General features: G+C 39.8%; 1 protein-coding gene across 1 annotated transcript in view; it reads right to left on the bottom strand.

Annotated features, from left to right (window-relative positions):
* The window catches only part of LOC126393686 (tight junction protein ZO-2-like), a 139,042-nt gene extending 126,868 nt beyond the window's left edge, over positions 1 to 12,174 (bottom strand). Inside the window, exon 1 of the mRNA XM_050049970.1 lies at positions 11,907 to 12,174. Within this exon, the coding sequence (XP_049905927.1) occupies positions 11,907 to 11,966 (60 nt within the window). The 5' untranslated portion in view covers positions 11,967 to 12,174. The remainder of the gene's footprint in view (positions 1 to 11,906) is intronic.
* Between the last annotated feature and the right edge of the window lie 9,499 nt (positions 12,175 to 21,673).

Raw genomic sequence — 21,673 nt, forward strand, 5'->3', positions numbered from 1 at the left:
TTTTATAAAAATACGAAGAGCTTCGTGAAATTGAAGAACGGAGGAGGAGAGAGAGAGGCGCAACAGGTAACGTTAGAGGACGAGAGGGGAGGAATGGCTGCTGCAAGGCTGTGTAACTCTGGAGATTGGTGGTGTACCTGTGAATGCTGTGCCCCAATGCCCACAGAAGAGGAATGCCTCTGTTGCAAGGAATGGGACCGTTTGCAGCCTTATTATCAAGGTCTGGATGTGACCGAGGACGAGACACCTCCACCTGGAGTAATGTTAGTATCCAGCTGGGCTTTATCTAGAGCTCGCGAGATATATTTCGGCTGCGCTTTGGAAAGCAGAGCTAGATGGTAAACAAACATGGCAGCACACCGGTAAGGTAAGACAACACGTTTACATGTCGTTTTCTATATGTTCTCTGACATTTATCCTAACGATATGAGGCGGTCTTTGTGGAAAAAAAGCTTGTTTAGTGGACTAACTTTGCACTTGAAGGTTGCCCGTTCACTTACGTTTTAACAGGTCTGACGCTACTATGCGCCCCGGCTGTATCTAGGCTAACGGCTAACATGTTAACTATTATTTTTATGTCACTAGTCACTTGAAACAAATTTTGGACGATAGGAGACAGGTTGAAATAAACCGAAATTTCCCTTTAAGTTTTATGAAAAAGATGATGTTTTGGTTTAAAATGTAAAGATTTTTTCCAGAAAGGTTTCTATCACAGAAAGCCCTGAAGGCTAACTTATCCCATTTGCTGTTTTATTTGTGTTACTGGAGTCAGTTTAAAGTGAATTTTACTGTAGTTATTATTTATGTCTTGTTTATGTGTTTTATGGCCAAAAGTTAAAAAAAAAACGGGTGGCAGCATCTTCTGTAGCAGATTGTGTTAAATGGGCATTTAATATCGCCTAATATCGATCGCAGACCCCTGAATCGTATCAAATCGAAATCATATCGCGGCAGACTTTGTAATATCGGAAAATATCATATCATTGTCCAAAGAATCAATATAATATTGTATTGTGATGAAAGTGGTGACTTACACCCCTACCCACCAGCAGATGGAGACATGAAATAAAATGGTTTTCAATGTATGTAATATTCAGTCATTGTGCACACTGGCCAATTCTAACAGTTTTTTTTAAAGCCAATATTGGGCAATACTGATGATGTGCTGATATTATTGTGCATCCCTATTAGAAATGAGAATATTGCCATCAGTTTCATCTTTTAATGTCCATTACAGACATAAGTCTAGGATGTGTTAAGCCTAGCTGGACCGAGCTGTGGCTCAGAGGCAGAGTCGTCCACCAATCGGAAGATCGGAGGTTCGATCCCCAGCTCCTCCAGTCCGCATGTCGAAGTATCCTTGGGCAAGATACTGAACCCCAAATTGCTCCCGATGGTTGTTCCATCGGTGTGTGAGAGCATGTGAATGGTTACTGAGTAGCAGGTGGCACTTTGTATTGTAGCCTTGGCCACCAGTGTGTGAATGTGTGTGTGACTGGGTGAATGTGACTCAGTAGTGTAAAAAGCGCTTTGAGTGGTCAGAAGACTAGAAAGGCGTTATACAAGTGCAGGTCCATTTACCATTTTAGCTTAGCAAAACAGACTGGAATGAAGGAGAAACTGCTAGCCTAGCCACATCAAAACTGAAAGAACACACCTTCCAACAGCTATAAATGTGTTTCCATCGCCCAATACTCACTTTTCATCATGATATCATATTCAATCTACTTAATGTGTGCAGAGACAGAGCTAATGTTTTATATTTTATGACACTAAGCTTTACATGCTGATGTAAGTCCTGAACACATGCACAGACCAGTAAGAGACCAGTGTCTTCTCTGATGTTAGCTTGGGTTTCAGCAGAGAACCACACCCTTGGCCTCTGAACCTATTCCCCAGCCACAGGGCAGTACCAATAAACACCATCACAGACACATAGAGAAGGAGATATAAACACACACGCTGGAATCTTATCAGTCAGCCACTCCCAGCAGCTGTCCAAGCCCATGTGGCAGGGTTCCCATTGGTCAGGGAATATCTAGAATATCATGAAACTTGGAGGAGTGTATTCATACAGGCAAAGACCTCAATGACTTCTCTTGGAACTTCAGAGAACAGGGTCATTTAAGTGACAGGGTTTGTCATCTGGGCCACATTGGGGACCTTGGTGTTATAGTTGTGTTGGTCTTTACTAACACCTCCTGAATGCATGGTAGAGGACTGAGCCTCCTGCTTCCACATTAAGGACACTGTCAAAACCCCCTCAAGGCATTCCAGAGATGTCACATTCACGAGAGTAGGATCGACAGAAACTTGAAAACAGCTGTGCAGAGGCATTAAAGGAAAGAGCCACTTGGCCAATGGTCTAACCTTACTGGATGTTGATTGTAATGCCTGGTTCACACTACATGACATTTCTGTCCATTCTGACAGTCACTATGTCACATATTAGGCGATTGTGGAGTCATAAAATCGTGCTGTGACTTGGCCGACAGACATGACAGACTACACGATGGTCCACACCAATTATCCCTGGTCGTCTTTCACGACGTGTGTGATGTCATCGGGTTATTCTTGGCTAACATGTTAACTATTATTTTTATGTCACTAGTCACTTGAAACAAATTTTGGACGATAGGAGACAGGTTGAAATAAACCGAAATTTCCCTTTAAGTTTTATGAAAAAGATGATGTTTTGGTTTAAAATGTAAAGATTTTTTCCAGAAAGGTTTCTATCACAGAAAGCCCTGAAGGCTAACTTATCCCATTTGCTGTTTTATTTGTGTTACTGGAGTCAGTTTAAAGTGAATTTTACTGTAGTTATTATTTATGTCTTGTTTATGTGTTTTATGGCCAAAAGTTAAAAAAAAAACGGGTGGCAGCATCTTCTGTAGCAGATTGTGTTAAATGGGCATTTAATATCGCCTAATATCGATCGCAGACCCCTGAATCGTATCAAATCGAAATCATATCGCGGCAGACTTTGTAATATCGGAAAATATCATATCATTGTCCAAAGAATCAATATAATATTGTATTGTGATGAAAGTGGTGACTTACACCCCTACCCACCAGCAGATGGAGACATGAAATAAAATGGTTTTCAATGTATGTAATATTCAGTCATTGTGCACACTGGCCAATTCTAACAGTTTTTTTTAAAGCCAATATTGGGCAATACTGATGATGTGCTGATATTATTGTGCATCCCTATTAGAAATGAGAATATTGCCATCAGTTTCATCTTTTAATGTCCATTACAGACATAAGTCTAGGATGTGTTAAGCCTAGCTGGACCGAGCTGTGGCTCAGAGGCAGAGTCGTCCACCAATCGGAAGATCGGAGGTTCGATCCCCAGCTCCTCCAGTCCGCATGTCGAAGTATCCTTGGGCAAGATACTGAACCCCAAATTGCTCCCGATGGTTGTTCCATCGGTGTGTGAGAGCATGTGAATGGTTACTGAGTAGCAGGTGGCACTTTGTATTGTAGAATGGTTACTGAGTAGCAGGTGGCACTTTGTATTGTAGCCTTGGCCACCAGTGTGTGAATGTGTGATTATTTCAGTTCCTGTGTCATGTGCCACCCGAAATGTTGTTATAGTAACTAAAAAAGTGCCACCAGATGGCAGGAGCTACATTTGAAGTACTGTATGCAAACATGCAAGTCACTGACTCCTCCACAAGTTCCCTCAAATGTTTCACAATAAAAGCCTTTTTAGAAAATGAAGGGATTCTCTCAACCAAAGTTATAATGGGCTTTTAATTTGAAACAGATACAGGAAGTGTTGAGTTTGAAATGACAGCGTGATGCATTAACTTTATCAAGGCAAAGTGGAGCAGATAAAAAGTACAAATATGAAAATATAGAGGGAATAATAAATAACGTCCCATTTATAATGTAGTCTGTTTAAAATGAAGCTGGTAGCCTCTGCAGTTGTGGTGAGTAAAAGCCCCACCACTATTTTTTAATTTTCTTACTTTATGTCCGTCTCCATTATGAAGAAATAACATTGTTTGCTAGCTTCATGCTAATGGCAGTACTCACCGGGGTGATAAAGTGCCTCTGCTGTTTCACACCATAATTTTTCCCTTTTTACTCTGTGTGGTAACATCCCTGGAGGAAATATCAAAAAGGCTAGGGTGTTGTTGTCGTACAGTTGTCTACGGCAGCAGATCGCTCTTTGTTCCTATTGGTCAAAGTGATGGCTGTGGCGGGAGAAGTCGTGAACAACAAAAAGAAAATCAAACATGCTAGACTTTCTCTGGGAACGTCGTGAGGGGTCCCAGACGCTGCGTTGGTTGTCGTATACTATGACACACTACTATGACACACTACACTCAGTGTCGTTCACGATCCATGCCGACACCATACATCGCTGCGTCGGGCTATAATCGGGCTGATATCGTGTAATGTGAACCAGGCATAAGACAAAGAAAGCTGAACATTGGGACAAAATGTACATAACACAAAACAGGTTCAATGAGATAAAGCCAAGGGCAGACCTACAGATTACTAGAATCATAAAATGACTTCCATCAACAGACAAGAGTTGAAATTAGCAGGTAAATGATTTGCCCTTTTGTATCTTTTTGGCAATGTAGAGGAGTGGGGATAAAGAGCATTGCATAAGAAATAACCCAATCTACCTACCAAGATGGTGCAGATTAGAATGAAAAAAAAATCACAATTTCCACTTATCAACTTATATACTTCCAGGGACTCCAGGAATTCAGGCACTGCTTCACCATCTCTACAGCAAAACCAGTCCCATCCTGACCTCAGCCTACGTTCAGTTTATAAATGCCAGTGGAGGCATGTCATGTTGGTGAGTGTACTTTGGAGTCAAATATAGTATACTTCTGGCCACTGTAGTTGATTCTCCACTGAAAACGGTGGTATTGTGTTCATCAACACACAAGAGGGAGGCAGTGATTTAAGCTCTAAAATCCAGTGAGAGCACAAATTTTGACATTAATGTACAGAAACAGATCATCTGTTCATCCTGCTACCAGATGTGTATGTCTGTTAGCATTGTTCATTTTGCTTACATTGTATGAAGAAAAGGCTAAAAAAGAAAAAGCCTATGCAGGTGAAATAGCAGATGAAGACACATGAGCAACAAGGACTGTAGTTGTAACCTGAGAGCGGGAGGTGAGGCTCAGCTGGGCTGTAGCTCTGCACTGAAACCTGGAAGTACTAGCTTACACGATAACTATGACAGTGGACCACCTGTCTGATCTTGTTTGCACACTCTTATTTCTCCCATCATGCACACTCACAATGTTGACTGTCCTGATTTCACTTCAAAAACCAACCATGCTTGAAATAACCTGAGTGAGAACAACTGGCACTGCCGACATTTGCAGGCCAGAGATCAGTATCCTTACAAAAACTATCCTGTCTTTTAGATTTATTGGCAGAAGTTCTTTAGAGTCAATCAGTTGATGTAAAAATAATTTTGTATTTTTGTAGTTATGCCATGCAATCACTGAATCAAAACCCTGGTTGTAAACATAAATGATTAGTTTCTAATTGAATGTAAAAGTTTCTTAAGTTAAAAAAAAAAGACAGAAACATGGAAACGAATACTGACTGATAGACAATGTCCTGAGGATCTTTATAACTGGTTTAGGTGAGCTACAGCACTTTGTAAGTTTATTGTCAGTTCATTTTGCATTAAATTCTGCCCACTACTGTCACGCTACTCCCTCCACATGGTAGAGATGTTACAAGAACTGATACTTCAGTACCAAGTCCATGCCAAATTTCTAAAAATGTGACAGTACTCGTTTTTCTGCGGTGCTGTAGGTACCATAAATACAAGGAATGCCATTCTTCAAGACCTGACGGGGCAGCATATACATTTACAAATGTTCTGCCATTAGTTGTCAAAGGAAGGGGAAGAATGCCTGCCAGCACGGTAGAGCAACAAAAAACCATAGAAAACAGTGACAAGTGCAACTGCAGCGACAGCTCTGCTTAAACTCATCAAAAAGAAAACCTAGGTGATGGTAGCTGTGGACTGGCTGTGAACCCCATCACCTCCTCCCTCTCCCCCCACCCCACCCTGTTTTGGAGCACACAAAGGCTCTCTATAATTAGACTGGTCACATTTGGGATGATTATAAAAGATTGAGGCTGTTTCTGGCTGAAGAATCAGCTCCTCGTGTGTATGTCTTAGACTTGCTGGTGTATACAGCACGGTGTCCACAGGCCCTGAACAAGGCTTCACGTGTCTTCTTATCTAAAGTCAGTTATAAAGATCCTCAGTTGCACCCCTCTGAATGTCTCACTAGCTGCCCTGGCTAACCTCAGCCAATCTTAGTAGGCAGTTGGCTGGCATGGGAGAGTCGCTAGCTGATAGACCCTGGGTGCATCCCAAGTCTCTTATTTGATATTTTCTTGTTCCTCAATTCTCACTTCTGGTGTACCATCTTGAAGGCCGTCTCTCTTGCAGCTTTTCTTTTTGCTCTGAGAAGCGAGGATGGTGGAGCAAGAAGGGTTCTCTGAGGACCAGTGAACGAGGATACACAAGGGCAGCCTTTATGTGTTTCATCTTGACTGAACACTGCAGCTGATCGGACTGATCTGATACATCACATCATACCAGAGTTTCATCCTAGAGTGAAGACCGATAAGAGATTAATCTGAAGCGTATCACTCCTAAGTTTTATATTTTGATTTCTGATTCACCATCAAATTAAAAATCAGCTGTGTAAACACAGGAACATGGACAACTTTGGGGCGGCAGTAGCTCAGTCCATAGGGACTTGGGTTGGGAACCGGAGGGTCACCTGTCAAGTCCCCGTCCGGACCAAATATGAAGCATGGACTGGTGGCTGGAGAGGTGCCAGTTCACCTCCTGGGCAATGAACGAGGCGCCCCTGAGCAAGGCACCAAACCCCACAACCACTCGGGGGGGCCTGACCAAGACAGCTGTCCATCAGGAAGACACATCATCTATCGTCATTTCCATTTAGTCACGTGAGGCTTCCACTGTTAACTGTGTGACTTTACTAGTATTAGCACAGTGCACATGTGTGCAGACACAAACAGCTGTTAAAGCAGACTGAAAGCTGATCCAGCGGTGATCAGCTGTCACCATCCTTAGAAACAGACATAGCTTCCTGTGACTCTTCAGAGGAAACATTTTATTTCTCCTGAAAAAATGTACTCATTTCCTTTCTCCTTGCATGGAAATGATGCAAGTGGACACATAGAAAAGATGCTATTGAGGGAAATGTGGACACAAGTTAAGAGACTTGGGATGCACCTCTAGTTTCCCTGAGCCATGTGCTCACTGTGTCGGTACCTTCCTACAGCTCACAACCACCTTACATCCTTTTCTTCAGGCATGTCACAATACCAGAAATTTAGTAGTCAATACCGATACTAGTGAAATTCCATGATTCTAAATACCCAATACCAAACCAGGGTGAAGAACAAAATCCCATGTACTTAAACAAACACTTCTTTGTTAAAAACATTTAAATTAAATTTAATTAAAATTTTATTATTAATCGCAAAGTACTAGTGTATGTGGGTTCATGAGATTTTGTTGGCGAGGAAACATTAAGTGTCATCACAATGTCAGTTTATACTCTTGTAAACCCCAATTCACTCACTCAACTTGAAATTATTTAGGAATTTTTTGTCAGTTTAACAAAACTTTTTTGTTGTTATTTAAGCATTTAATTCTGTCATATGAACATAAAAACATTGAGTACACATTTTTACAACACTTTTTTTCTCAATTTTATTGAAGAATAATAGCATATAGTGGCCAGATTAGGTTTTAAAATTGCTAGAGTAAGGCAAATAGATGTATTCTGAACCAGGAAGTGCTATTTATTTCCCTTCAGCAAAACTTCATGTCAGACACTCTAATATCCACACAGGTGGGAGGTCACTAACTGTGTAAACAACTAAGTCATGGTGCAAAATGTCTCTTACCACATTTACTGTAACCTAATAGAACCAGTGTTAAATACATAAACATTAATCACTATGTAATGGGTAACATGAGTGATTTAGAACACATTTAAACACTTCTTCAGCTTAAGGCACTTTATCTCACAGCATTCTGAGAAACTCTGATGGAGATGGGTTTGCAATCGGTGAAATCGGCTTTATAAATTGTAGCCAAATTAACTCAAAACTCAAAGAATGTTGACTTAACATAAAAAATGATGTCAAGCTCACAAGGGATGAATTTTGTGTCAAGTGAACATAACATTTTCATGTCATTTTGACTTGTGTAAACTGTAAACATAAAAATGGTTGGTTACAACCCTGGCTACAGTGCTGTCTGCCCACGAGGTGTCTCCTGTTTGTGTCAAGTGCTAGCATGAAGCTTCGACTATCTCCAAGAGACACAGATTATTCTGTGCAACGGCTCTTCTGTTTCCATGGCTATAGTGCATCAGTGTTTGACTGTGCCAGCCATATACATTTGATATGTGCCAGTGTGTGAATGCTCTCCCTGTTCACTGTCGGCAGCTGTGTTGGTGTGAAGACGTCACTCAGGCTGAACTGGGTTCTCTGCTATTGTAAGAAGACAGAATGGAGCTGATGAACAGACCCCACTGAATCATGGGAGTATTGATAGAAACATGATGACACTCAGGATACTTCAGTTCCATTGATTTCTGGGAAGGTGATGACACCTTCCAGATGATACACTTCTCTGTGTGTTAGAAGGAGAGGACTCAGCTGTAACGTGATTTCATGTTCCATTATACATGAAGGTGCTGTGCTAGATTCAGTTGTCTGAGCGCATGAACAATGTGTACTGACTAGATTAGACATGGCCCAGCCACAGGAATGCATTCAGTTTTTTAAGAAGTACAGTGGATTTGTGTTCAGAATGGATCACTGTTGAGTTTCTTTTTAATTCAATGAGAGGCCTCTCTTTGATCCAGACTGGAATCATTCAAAAAGGAGTAAAAAAAAAAAAGCAAAAAAATTACCAGAAGCTCACTGTGTTTCTGGAGGCTCATGTTCTACACTTCAACTGACGCTATTTCTATTTTGGAGCTCCCAAGTCATTTTCACAAAAACTGCTTTCACTTATTACAAGTCGCCTGACCTTGTAACTGCTGTCATTTTTTTCACTCTTCAGCTGACAGTTCAACTATTTTCAGGTTCAACACTTGACATTTCTGATTGCCAGTGCTTCCAAAGCAACAAAGCCACACTTCACTGCTGAAAGTGCACACACTTCAACTGTCTCTTAGGCTTACACTTCAGTTGATAATTCAACAGTTTTCAGCGCTCACATGTTAAATGATAGTTACCCTACTTGTATCTCTTACTCTTTAACTAAAGTTTGTCGGATTTAAGTGATTACACATCAGCACCTTTTATATTTACTCTTCAAATGACACCTCAACACCTTTCACTACTTCAGTGCTTTATTTAACTCTGATTCAATATTTACCAAGCAAAGAACGAACATTTTAAGACATTTTGACTTGTTTACTGTGATTATAAGTGCAATTTTCTGTACAAGCAAGCACACTTGTCGTTAGTATGTCTTCAGGATTTTGTCAGGTTAAAGGTACAGTGTGTAGGATTTAAGGGGATATACTGGCAAAAGTGGAATATAATCATCATATCATCATCACTTAAAAAAATAGGGGGAAAATATTTTTGTGTGGCTATATCGTATCATCAGATGGTGCCATGTATTGATTTTTTTATTATATGAATTAATATAACAGATACAAATTAATCTTTAGGTAGCCTACTAGCATAATATAATCAATTGCTTTTTCAGTTCACTGAATACATTTTGCTGCAAAACAAAATGGTTAAAATGGTTGAAGTGAGATGAACACTCTGAAAACTTTATCTTATTAGATAAAACAGATGTTGACATAGTTTTCCTTTGAGGACATAATTTGCAGTTGAAAAAATGTATGGCAATATATTTTAATGCAATACTCAGCATAACGCAAAATATTTAAAATCACAATAATATTATATTGTGACTTAAGTATCATGATAATATCGTATCGTGGATCCTCTGGTGATTCCCACCCCTAAAAAACAGTGTATCCACTGATTTACAGACATCTCTTTTGCCGTGTAAGTCTATAGGAAAAAGTCTTTTTGGGCCACAGGGCATAATGTAACAAACATTTGCAATTCCACTGTTTGGCCACAAAACAAAAATTGGCTTTAAAGTCCGGCACACTTCCTGGGGGCCTGAGATCACCATGTTGAGCCACTATGTTTCTAAAGTAGTCCAAAATAGACAAACCAAACACTGTCTCTAATGTAGATAGGGCCATTTGCCTCTTAATGTCAGCTAGCTTAGTAAGCAGCCACTCGGTGGCTTTCGAAAAACAGTGTTTGTTTTTTTTAAATGTGAAACTGCTTTATTCAGTGTTTTTACCAGTTTAAATGACTGAGTCCATTTGTTTTGGACATGAAGAAACCTCTGTGTGTAATTCAGCTCCTGCTGAACGAATGGATGTTAAGTTATCAGAGAAAAAAGGTGGACACACTTTCACAGGTGCTGGGCAAGCGGCCTGTCTCCAACATGCCAAACAGCGTTGAACACTTATTTGTAAAGTGAAAGTGCTTTATTAAGTGTTTTTACATGTATTAATCACTGGTCTGTTTGTTTTGGAGAGGAAGAGACCTCCATGGATAATCTGGCTCTTGGTAAAAACCTCCTGAACAATAAACACTGACGGAATTCTAACCACATTTAGCAATCTGCAATCCTCCTGTAGATGCCACTAAATCCTCCCAACGTCTTACACACTGTTCGTTTTATGTATCTGCAGTTTGGATGGAGGAGACATACAAATGAGACACTGCATGCATGATTCAGAATGAAAAGCAGGCTGCATTCAAGACAAAATATTAGACTACCATGGTTTAGAGGATTAAAGAAAACTTTCCTGCCTAGGATAGTGTGTGATCACCCAGAGAGTCTGGTACCACACACACACACACACACACACACACACACACACACACACACATGTCCCCAGGCTTTGCCATTAAGAATGACTACTAATCTGACAGCCTCTGTCCTACTGGGCCTACTAGCCAGACCAGAAGGAGCCTTATGGGGGTGTACACGCATACAGAGAGGAAGAGTCAACCTTGAGCCCACAGCACAGTTATCATGTGATCATGACATTCCCAATGGTCACAGCAACAATAAGTAAAATTAGGTGCTTACTAAATATTCAAGTGCTCTTTTCATAAAAAAAAACAAACAAACAAAAAAAACCTTTACACATTAGACAGTGCAGCTGTTTCTACTTTTGAAGTTCATGGCACTGTGTATGGCAGTGTGTATTTGCTGTCCTGTATAGGATTACACCATATTTCTTCAGCAGTGATTTGACACACATTTCAGCTCCACAGGTGTCAGCACAACAGTGTAATATAATAACAGTGTAGCCATTGTCATTCACTTTCCTCACACAGACTTTTCCCCTCTCGTCTACTGATTACAACCAGTGACCTAATCTCCAGAGATCACGCCCATCAGATCACACATGTCAATCTGGACAGGATTACAACCACCGCAGGGTGTCTCTCATCACTGGATTTAGGCGCAAATTCTGGCAGTGTTCTTAGGTCACAGGCCGACAAACAACTGGAAACCAACAGAATACATATTATGCAAGGGGCCTTTCTATTGGCTCTCCTGAAGCACAACAGGTGTACTGACAAGCTGACTATTGGCTGGCCAACATGCACCTCACAGCTGAGCGAAACCTCACTCTCACTTTAAGCACCTTTTATAGGACACGTACGCTCACACTTGACTTGGACAGTAAAACCAATTGACAAAACCTTTTCACATTATGTCGAAGTTAGTAGGCTAAATGTTACCAAATGTAACTTCCACATGTCAAACACCACACAGCGCTACTTACTCCGACATTTTCGCTCTTGCTCGGGTAAGAGGCCAGTCTTCCTCCGCCTTTCACCGGCATCCTGTTTCTCCGACTGTCCGCTGAACGGGCGCTTTGTCGTCGCGGTTAAACCCAAAGCCGTGCTGATTCAGACAGTAGTTGGCGTAGTGACTAGTTTTTGAAATGAAACATATCTTTGTGACAGCCAGGCCAGCTCCGCCCTCGCCGCAGCCAAGGCTGGTGTTTCTCCGGGCGGACAGCCTACTGGAGCCAGCAGGCAAAAAGAGGGAGGTCCATCCGACCAGCACAACAACTGTCGGCTCACACTACCGCTGCCTACGACAGCACAACAATCTTGGAAACCCACATTTCCTGTTTTCTTCACAGGAGACGTTGTTTCATATTTGCTGGAAGTGACAACATTCGGCAAATCATCTTCAAGAAATAGCCTATGGTAGAAACCCGCCACAGCGTGCAGTGTAACATCTGAGGGAATATCGACACTAAACTGTAAATCTCCACACAGCAGTAGACAGCCTCACCTTACCTTACTGTAGGTCTACAGCAAATATAGCCTACTACACGCTCCTGTTAAAGTCCCGACATGAACTACATCTGTGGTGCTTTTTCTTCAGAAGGACAATGCGTCCTTTCTACCAATCACACTTAAGACACCTATGACATGACATCTTCAAGTGACAATGAAATTACTCGTTCATCAATTCTAGTTGATTTTCTCATAAATACTGTCTCTGGAGTGGTCAGTAACCTGATAACTTTGCTATTCAAGCTGGAGCTGTGTTGCTGCAGGGCCGTAGTCACATTTTTAAGATGAGGGGGGACCAGGGCCGTAAATATACAGGCAGTACAGTTGCACTCGGACCCATGGGGCAGGGGGTGGAGGGCTTGCGAATTATTCAGATTGATATGAATAATTCACATTTTTAATTTAATGTGAGCCCCCATTTAAACATAGGTGCAACTACAGTATGTTTAAATAGGGGCTCACATTAAATTAAAAATGGTGCCATTCGCTATGGGTTATGTTACCTCAAAATTGCAAACCCATCTCCATCATGATTTTCTTTTATTTTCTCTTTTTGTTTTTGTATAGTCAGTAGCAATCTAAATTATATGCTCATCCTACATAAACTATAGAAACTATGAAAAAACTTCTTTTTTTTTAATATTAAATTTATTTAATGATTTCCTATTTTCTTTAATGTTTGTCTTATATACAGGTACACAATGATGATTGTTGGTAACATGTATGTTGAACAATGAGCAGGCATGCCTTTTAAACAGATAAGCGTCCGTAGGAAAGGACAAGAGAACAAACAGAGAAGAAACAAACAGGGGGAAAAAGTAGCAAATCTCCCTAAATTAGATTCCTTTGGCTTTTTATAAACAGTTGCCAATGGTGTGCGTGTGTGATTCATAACTAGTAACTAGCATGCACTAAGGCTCATTACAATAGCGTGCACTGGGGCCCGTGGTAGCCTAACTACCTCACGCCACTAGGGGGCATCATTATCAATGGACACCACCTGTGATCCAACCCTCCAGAGGGGTCTGGGGGATTCTTCCCAGAAGAAATTTTTAGAAACTCAACAACTAAATTGCAAATTTTAGAGCATCTGGAAACAAAACTCTTAGATCAGGGGCTCAGTTTTGATCACTGAGGGCCATTTTAGGGAGCAAGCATATGATTGAAGGCCACATGGGAAAAGTGCACATACTAAGTGCACATACTATGACACACACTATGTCATTTTATGTTTGTAAAGTGTTGTCATTATTTATGACAACACTTTACAAAACCTATAGCAATTGACAGTGATATAGCCTACACACGTACTACATTTTTGTTTACCACTTGGGTTTGCCTTGAGTAGCAGCTGCACCCCCTTGCTCCCCAGTCCATTAAAGGGTCAACAGCAGCTTCGTCCTGTACCATTCAAGAACCCTAACTCTCAACAACTCATAACTTCACATTCAACAACTGTTACTATTCTAGAACTACATCATTTCTAGACCTGTAACTTCTAGGGTCCATAACACTCTATAAGCTGCAACAATTTACAGCCTGTGACACACCAGGATCTGTAACACACCAGGACCAAGACTGTAGGTTTGTGTACAAGCCTTACTTAGACCTAGTCCACAAGGATTTTGAAAATGGGGTTTTCCCCTCCTTTCTTCTCAAAGAAATACCTCACAAATACCGTTATAAAAAATCACCATCCAAATGAAAACACAAAATACAAGTGAAGTGCTGTCGAGGATGCCAAACCAACAGGTGGCGATGTAACCCTATAGGCAAGCAAATGTAATGCAGTATATCAGTCACAGTCATTTTCTGCAAAGTTAGTACTTTTTCTTTTAATATGATTGTACTTTTTATTAAGTAGAATTTTAAATGCAGGGTTTTTACTTGCACTGGAGTATTTTTACATTGTTTTATTGGTACTTTTGCTTAAGTAGAAGTCTAATGTCTGTTTATTACTGACAGTTATAAAAATCATTTTTCTTTAATTGTACAGGGATGATCAGGATCAATAAAGATGAACTCATATAGTCTTATATGTTTTGTGTGGAGAATTCAAGCCTAGTAGAAGCGCTGCTGTTACAGTGCCTCCACCACAGCAACATGTTCAGGTTGGGAGGAGCTACACTGCTGGCATGCTGATGATGCTGGAGATCCACGTTTTTACATTCCTCATGTCGATGCTTATAATGCATTATCTATGTGCTGAGGTCTGATCTTGAGATGAACCTTTACTGATCCCCATTCAGAGTTTTTTTCACTGCGTTAGTAAAAGCAGCACAGTAAAGCAGACAACACAAAGTATGACACAAGTACAAAATAACATATATGTAACTCTAACATCGACAGCTACACTTTATGTATTAATTGCTACAGAAAGAACAGATTTCTGAGAGAATACTGATTCATAAATCAGGCTGAGGTTAGTGCATACTGGGGGTGAATATTATGTATTATGAAGACGGGAGACAGATGTTCAGGAGCTTTTCTTTATTAGTTTGCAACCTTGTCTCTTTTACAAGAGCTCCCGTTCCCTTCCATCTGCTCCATTACAAATTACTACAAATGAGGCAGGGAGTCTGTCTTTTAGGTTGTGGTCAGATATACAGACAGTGCCCTATAGTGATTGAAGCTACAAGTGTACTCACATAGGTAGAAAATGAATTGTGGCAAAGAAAAACTGAGACTGAAGTTACTTTATACAGTTCAAACTTCATTGTAGATGAGACTAAATGTCAAAAGCCACATGCAGCATAACTGCAGAGGATGGAAAGGTCAATTAACTGAAATCAATATAATTTCTTCATTGTTTCAGGGATCTTGTCATGTATGAAAGTGTTAGTTGAGGGATTTTTTTTACCTGAGCTTGGTGCTTAAGGAAAGGTCAAGGGTGTTGTTTCAGCATATGCCAAGATATGGCATGGTGACATGATATCAAAGACCTACTATGCTTTTAAAAACCATTTTTATAGACATAGATTTCTCTCACATTCACTATGCCTAATGATTACTTTGTCAATGAAAGGCAGAAATGGTCTTTCAGGTGAGTGTGTCAGTGGAAGCAAGACAAAATGGCTGTTTGTCATGAGGTGAACACAAATCTTATCATTTCAATTACATCAAGAGTTAAACACATGATCACCCAAGACTGAGACCATTAATATTCTCAAGCCTCACTATGTTATTGAGTTGGTTAGGATCTTTTTTTGTTGTTGCTGCATATACTCCAAATTCACCAGATCCCAACCCGATTGAGTATCTGTGGGGCACGTCTGTGAACATGCCTGTGGGGCGTGGTACCGTGGCTCAAAGCCAAGTCTGGGTTGGTCCTGTCGAGTCATGGACACAAGACCTCTGGATGTGTCCTGTAGTGTTTGTCACCACGGTGTTGGAGGCACATCCTTAGAGTCCTGTGGGGTTGCCAGGTGGGGTCCAGGCACCCACCCTGGGATCTGGGGAATCTAGAGGTCATATAGATGCATTGAGCTCTTTGTCATGTTCTGTGTAATGCACTACTCAGAGAGAGCAGTGAAAATGCCTTTCATCATATTTATTTTGGCATGGATTTCAGCATCATGGACAGAGAGCAGAGGTCTTATTATCATCAGTCATTTGTTTGAATTTCACAGAAAATACAGAAATTCATTGGATTACATGTTAATTAAGGTTAAGGTAACCAAGGGTGATCAAAACACAGCAAAACAAAGGCAAACTTGGCACAAAATAGATGAAGCTAATATGGTTTCAAAGTACAAAGGCTCAACCATGCAGGCTGATTTTAGTCTTAGGTTATTATAATGTACATGCATACGATGACCACACAGTGCAATATTTTCAGTTTAAGTAAGTTTAAAATAGTTGAAAATAGCCTTCCGAAAACCGTAGTCAACCCACAAAATCTGTCACAGTTTATCACAGTGAAGACCAACCTGATCGGTGAAGACTCCATGTTAAGTGCAATGTCCATCATCGCTGCAACATGATCTCATCTTTAATCGCCATGTTTCGATGCTTGGCCAGAAGCCCCAAGAATTATTCTAATGATACTGGGGGCAGTCTTTTGTGTTATATCTTGAGAAGAAGGAGTCGCTGTTTAGGTTCAGGCAACAAAAGTAGGCTACCTGGTTAGGGTTAGGAAAAGATTGTGGTTGATGTTAGTTTCGTCTAACACATCCTCACTCCAACCTCGTCACATATTGACGTTTAGATGTGGACTTTCCACCTCGAGATATGACTTACAAGGTACCTTGGGTGCATTGGTTGTTTCTCTCTGGGATGCCGTATCAATTTCAGTCTCTTACATGCATTGTCTGTTTTCAAAATACACTTCTGTTTTCACAGGAAATGTACAGTTTTGAATACAGTCTCTCAGAACAAGCTACATAAAACTTACATACAACACTGCAAACTTCCTTCAACAACAAATGCAGGTGGTTATGTTTTGCCTACATACGGTTTGGTTTAGGAAAAAATAACAGGATTTGGCTTTACAATTTTCCAATTCTTAAGCGAACACCGGCCTTCGAGGTGAAAGTCGGTGGTTTTTGGACCTATCCACCAAACTTGGGTATCATGCTGATGTGAAAGGACGGCTTTTTTTGTCAGTGTCTAACACTGGTAGTCACTGAAAAAGTGCCAGTTTTTGATGACTTCAAAGTGAGACTGGGTTGTTTCGTCAGTAAACTCAAGTGACTAACAATTAACAACTAACTTACAACACATGTGACTAAAGACTGATAAGTCAATGTTTCACACAGCACACAAACACCTGTCTCCTGGGTCAAAGTGCAGTGCTTGTTGGACCCATCCACACCTCCTCCCAGTCACCCCAAGCAAAATTTCACAATCTGTCTATGTACATTGCTCTCAAAGTCTAGTAATGATGCAAAAGGCTGATGCGTCTGATACAGATGCTTAAGGGTGTCCCGAGCATCAGTATAGTGATGCTTGGGACACTGCATATTTTGACACCCTGGTAGTGAGGCCAGGCTGATCATCATTATGCCCTTCCTATTAATCACAGTATGACATCATGAGTGGGCCCTTGTATTTCTTTTGTTCATTTTAACAATATGCCACATGCAGTACAGTTTGTTGGATTAGATTTTAAGTCATCCATGTCATGGTAATCTTAAGTGCTATATTGCGGGCAACTGTCTTGCTTGAGTTTCTGAAGAAACCTCTTGGATGTGAGGTGAAACGTCTTCAGGAAACTCAAGCAAGTCCAGTTGCCTACAATATGGCACTTAAGAATATTGTACAGTTGTTTCCTTGCTGCCATTTTTTTCCTTCAAATGACTTTAAATCTCCTTTGCTTAATCGCTTTATACATCAACCTGTTGCCTTAGTTAAAGTTCAGATTTTTTAAATCCAAGCATACCATTAAAAATCTATTGAATCTAAAAAAACATTTTTACAATTTCTATCCATATTTAAATGTCAGGGTTAAATATTTTACTGCCACGTCTGAGCTTTTTCACTTTCATACTGTCAAGGGTGTCTTCAACAATGATTAGGTCGATGAAAATAACAGATAGACATTTGTCAAACAAGTGACAGTACTTGTTCAGTAACAGTGTGAATATGTGGCCACACTGCTAAATAAATCCAGTGTGGTGAAGTCTCACTCAGTATGTCCATTATCTACTGACCTCAAACTTCTAGGCCAAATTTCATAGCAAACTCCTCAAGCGTGAGCCATGATTTAGCTCCTGCCTATGAGTGTGACTCGGTGTGTGTGTGTGTGTGTGTGTGTGTGTGTGTGTGTGTCCTAACAAGCTGACCAACCATGCTTCAGACAGAGCCCTCCTTTCAGCATCAGTGAGTCTAAGACAATCCCAGCAGCTGAGAGAGCCATCAGCTAGACTGCAGCATCACAGAGAGGCAGTGACATCTAGAGGCTGCTGGAGGAAACACACCAAACACAAGATGAGGAGGGACAGAATAGCCTGCTTGTCGATTATAACTGGGTTCTAATATTATCAAGATTAAAGATGGCAATAACTATTTTCAATGGCTGGTTAAATGTTTCCTATGACACACATACTACTATTCAAAAGAGTCCAGTAGCGGTGCATTGTCATTAAATTTGATAAGGATAATCCATCTACACAAATATACTGTGGGATTGAACAGAGATAGTTACCATAAACCCTTTAATGTCCACACCAGGAAAAAAAAAGTAATACAATTTTCATTTCTTTGCATTTTTTTATTTCCTTGAGGAAATAACAACAAAAATCTGTATTTTTCAAATATAGGCCTCTACCCATAGGTGGAGGAGTAACTTCATGGCAACCGTAAAACAACCACAAAAATGGGATTAGTAGTATTACCAGTACTAGTATTATAGTAATAGTATCTATCTATCTATCTATATACATATATATATATATATGTATATATATATATATATACATAAAACAGTAGATATACAGTTTTAACAACAGTGAATATTATTTTTTTTTACTTTCAGAAAAATTGTAAATTCATTATCTAGCATCACTAACTTAACCATTAAAGGACAATTCCGCTGTTTGGTTGACTATTAAAAATGATACTACAAATGATAATTATTTCAGCATAATATAGTGGATAACCTTAAATACATCATTTAACAAAAATGAATAATCACACTTTTTTATTCATCGTAAAGAGTAAATTTTAATGATATTAGCTTAGCTTCACTACCTTTACCTCAAAAGGACAAACAGACTGTTTGGTGGAGCATGTTTTTTTTTTTAAAGTTATTTGACCCTTACTACACTTTTATTTGACCCTTATTAGATTTAGATTTAAATTTCCACAACCACATCAAATCCATAACGTCATCTGCCTACTGCCATCTAAAGACATTGCTAGAGTCAGACAAATTCAGCTAATTCAGAATGCCTCTGCTAGGGTCCTGACAGAAACTAGGAAATATTACCACATTACTCCAGTTGTAAAATTCATTCTTCTCCCTTTCCTTTTATGTACTAATGGTAGAAATATCTTAATTTTTGGAAAAGAAATCACAAAATTCATGCAGCAGGTGATAATCAAAAATCTGAAAATATAATGGATTAAGGCTCTCAGGCATTCTGTTTTGCTTTAAAGTGTTTATTCTCCTGTAGGTCATAGATTGGACGATGCACATTTGTTTGCCCTTTATCTGCATTGCATTGTATGTTTTTTAATTGTGCTTTAATTAAAGCGTTCATATTGGTTATTAAACATTTCTTTTTAAGACATGATGCTTATATTTAGTTATGAGGACAAAATCAGCAATCTCAAAAAGTAGTGGGGATCCCACATGTAAATGATACCTATGACTGACATTGTCTCTCACTCCCAGGACTGATAATGTAGTGATGCATCCAACATTTTCTCTTTTGTTTTAGTTTATTACCTTGTTGTTGGTTGTATTTTGTGATTCAAACATTTTAGATAGAATAATTCTACTTCTACACAAAAATAAATTATCATTATCCTCTATTCTTTTATTTTCCCTGCTTGCTGCTTTTTCTGTGACTCATAGCCCTCATGTAAAGATGTGTGCACAGCACGCACACAGACACATACACATACACAAACAGACGCACATTGCCAATGTCCTTGAATTGAAATGTATTTCTCACAAGTCAGTCTTTCAGAAATGTCACACTAAAGCCAGATGAATCTTTCCTCTGCCAAAACTGACTCACTGATGGAGGCTGATGAAATATGTTGTGACAGACAGAAAGAGAGAAACAGAACAAAACCCTTATTGCACACTGCAACACGATCAGTTAGTCATGTGGCTCAAAAAGCAATTTAACACCACCACAAATATTACACCTACTACTACTGCCAAACACCAACCTTCCAAACTATGTTGTTTCTGAAATGATAGCAAGATCTTTATTATGTTTAGACATGCTGTATATCTGCTCCATGATAACTAAGGAGTAGTGAGAGCTGCTCTTTGAGCTTTATTAGTAAAGGGGCAAAAAATGTAAAAACTCTTCCTAGGGTGGCAGTAGATGAAAGACAGTGGGGTCATTCAAATCAAAAAGATTGAGGTGAAACATCAAGCAAATCCAGTTGCCTGTAGCACTTTAGATTTGTATGATTTCAAACAAATTAGCATCCCATGAATGGCATTGTCATATTACATGCCTAACATAAAGTTACATAGCCTACATAATGTGAAGTTACATAGGTTAGGTAGAAAATAAAGTTACATAGCTTAGGTTTAGGAAAGAAAAGCTACGTAGCTAAGGTTTAGGAAAGTATGCTACATAGCTTAGGTTTAGGAAAGTAAAGTTACGTAGCTTGGGTTTAGGAAAGAAAAGCTACGTAGCTTAGGTTCAGGAAAGTAGAGTTATGTAGCTTAGGTTTAGGAAAGTAAAGATACTTATCTTAGGTTTAGGAAAGTAAACCTACGTAGCTTAGGTTAAGGAAAGTATGCTACGTAGTTTAGGTTTAGGAAAGTAAAGCCACATAGCTTGTAGGTTGTGATTTAGCGAGTCATTGCTGTGTTTCCAGTGTCTTTTTAGGCACCAAAAGTGGAGGTTTTCCTAGCAGGGATTGTGCCACAAAAAGTGTTTGTTTTCTACAGAGACATTTCTGCGTTTCCTGCCAGGAAAAGTGGCTGTCTTTTTTTTACCAATACATTGCTGCTTTTCCAGCAGGGACTGCGTCCCTGAAACTGGATATTTTTTTGTAACCATAAGCAGGTGTTTTTTGTGCCCCAACATAACCACATGTGAACCACAGAATTGTTGAAACGTGACATGTCACTGCAGAAATGTGCAATGCAAATATTTTTTTCTGTAACTGGATTGTGTTGGATAGTAGGACCCTCCCCGCACGCTAGATGTTGGGTGTCAATCTTGTGACACACTGTGACCTGAAATGTCTCTGTAGCTGCTGAATCGCCTGTTTTATCTGCATTTGAATATTTTCTTCCATACAAATCAGAGCAGTGGTTTACCCACTGAGCGTCAGTGTGTGTCACTGTGTGTCACAGACCACACTGCTGTGCAAGTCATGCATAGAACTGACAAACATTTTGTGGTAGGGAAGGTTAACAATTAAGAAAGAGACTTGAGAGACGGTTGCTGACTTGTTACTGTGTCATATTTACAAATGAATGTGCTTTGTAAATAGTCTTTTTTGACTACAGAGGCACTGCAGTGAAAAATATAAATCAATCCTGGGACCAGTTTGCTAAATGGAATCATAATGCAGCTGGAGGGAAACTGAGCAACACATCGAT

The sequence above is a fragment of the Epinephelus moara genome, chromosome 8 (genome assembly GCF_006386435.1).
Source record: "Epinephelus moara isolate mb chromosome 8, YSFRI_EMoa_1.0, whole genome shotgun sequence".
In the NCBI taxonomy this organism is placed as follows: Eukaryota; Metazoa; Chordata; class Actinopteri; order Perciformes; family Serranidae; genus Epinephelus; species Epinephelus moara.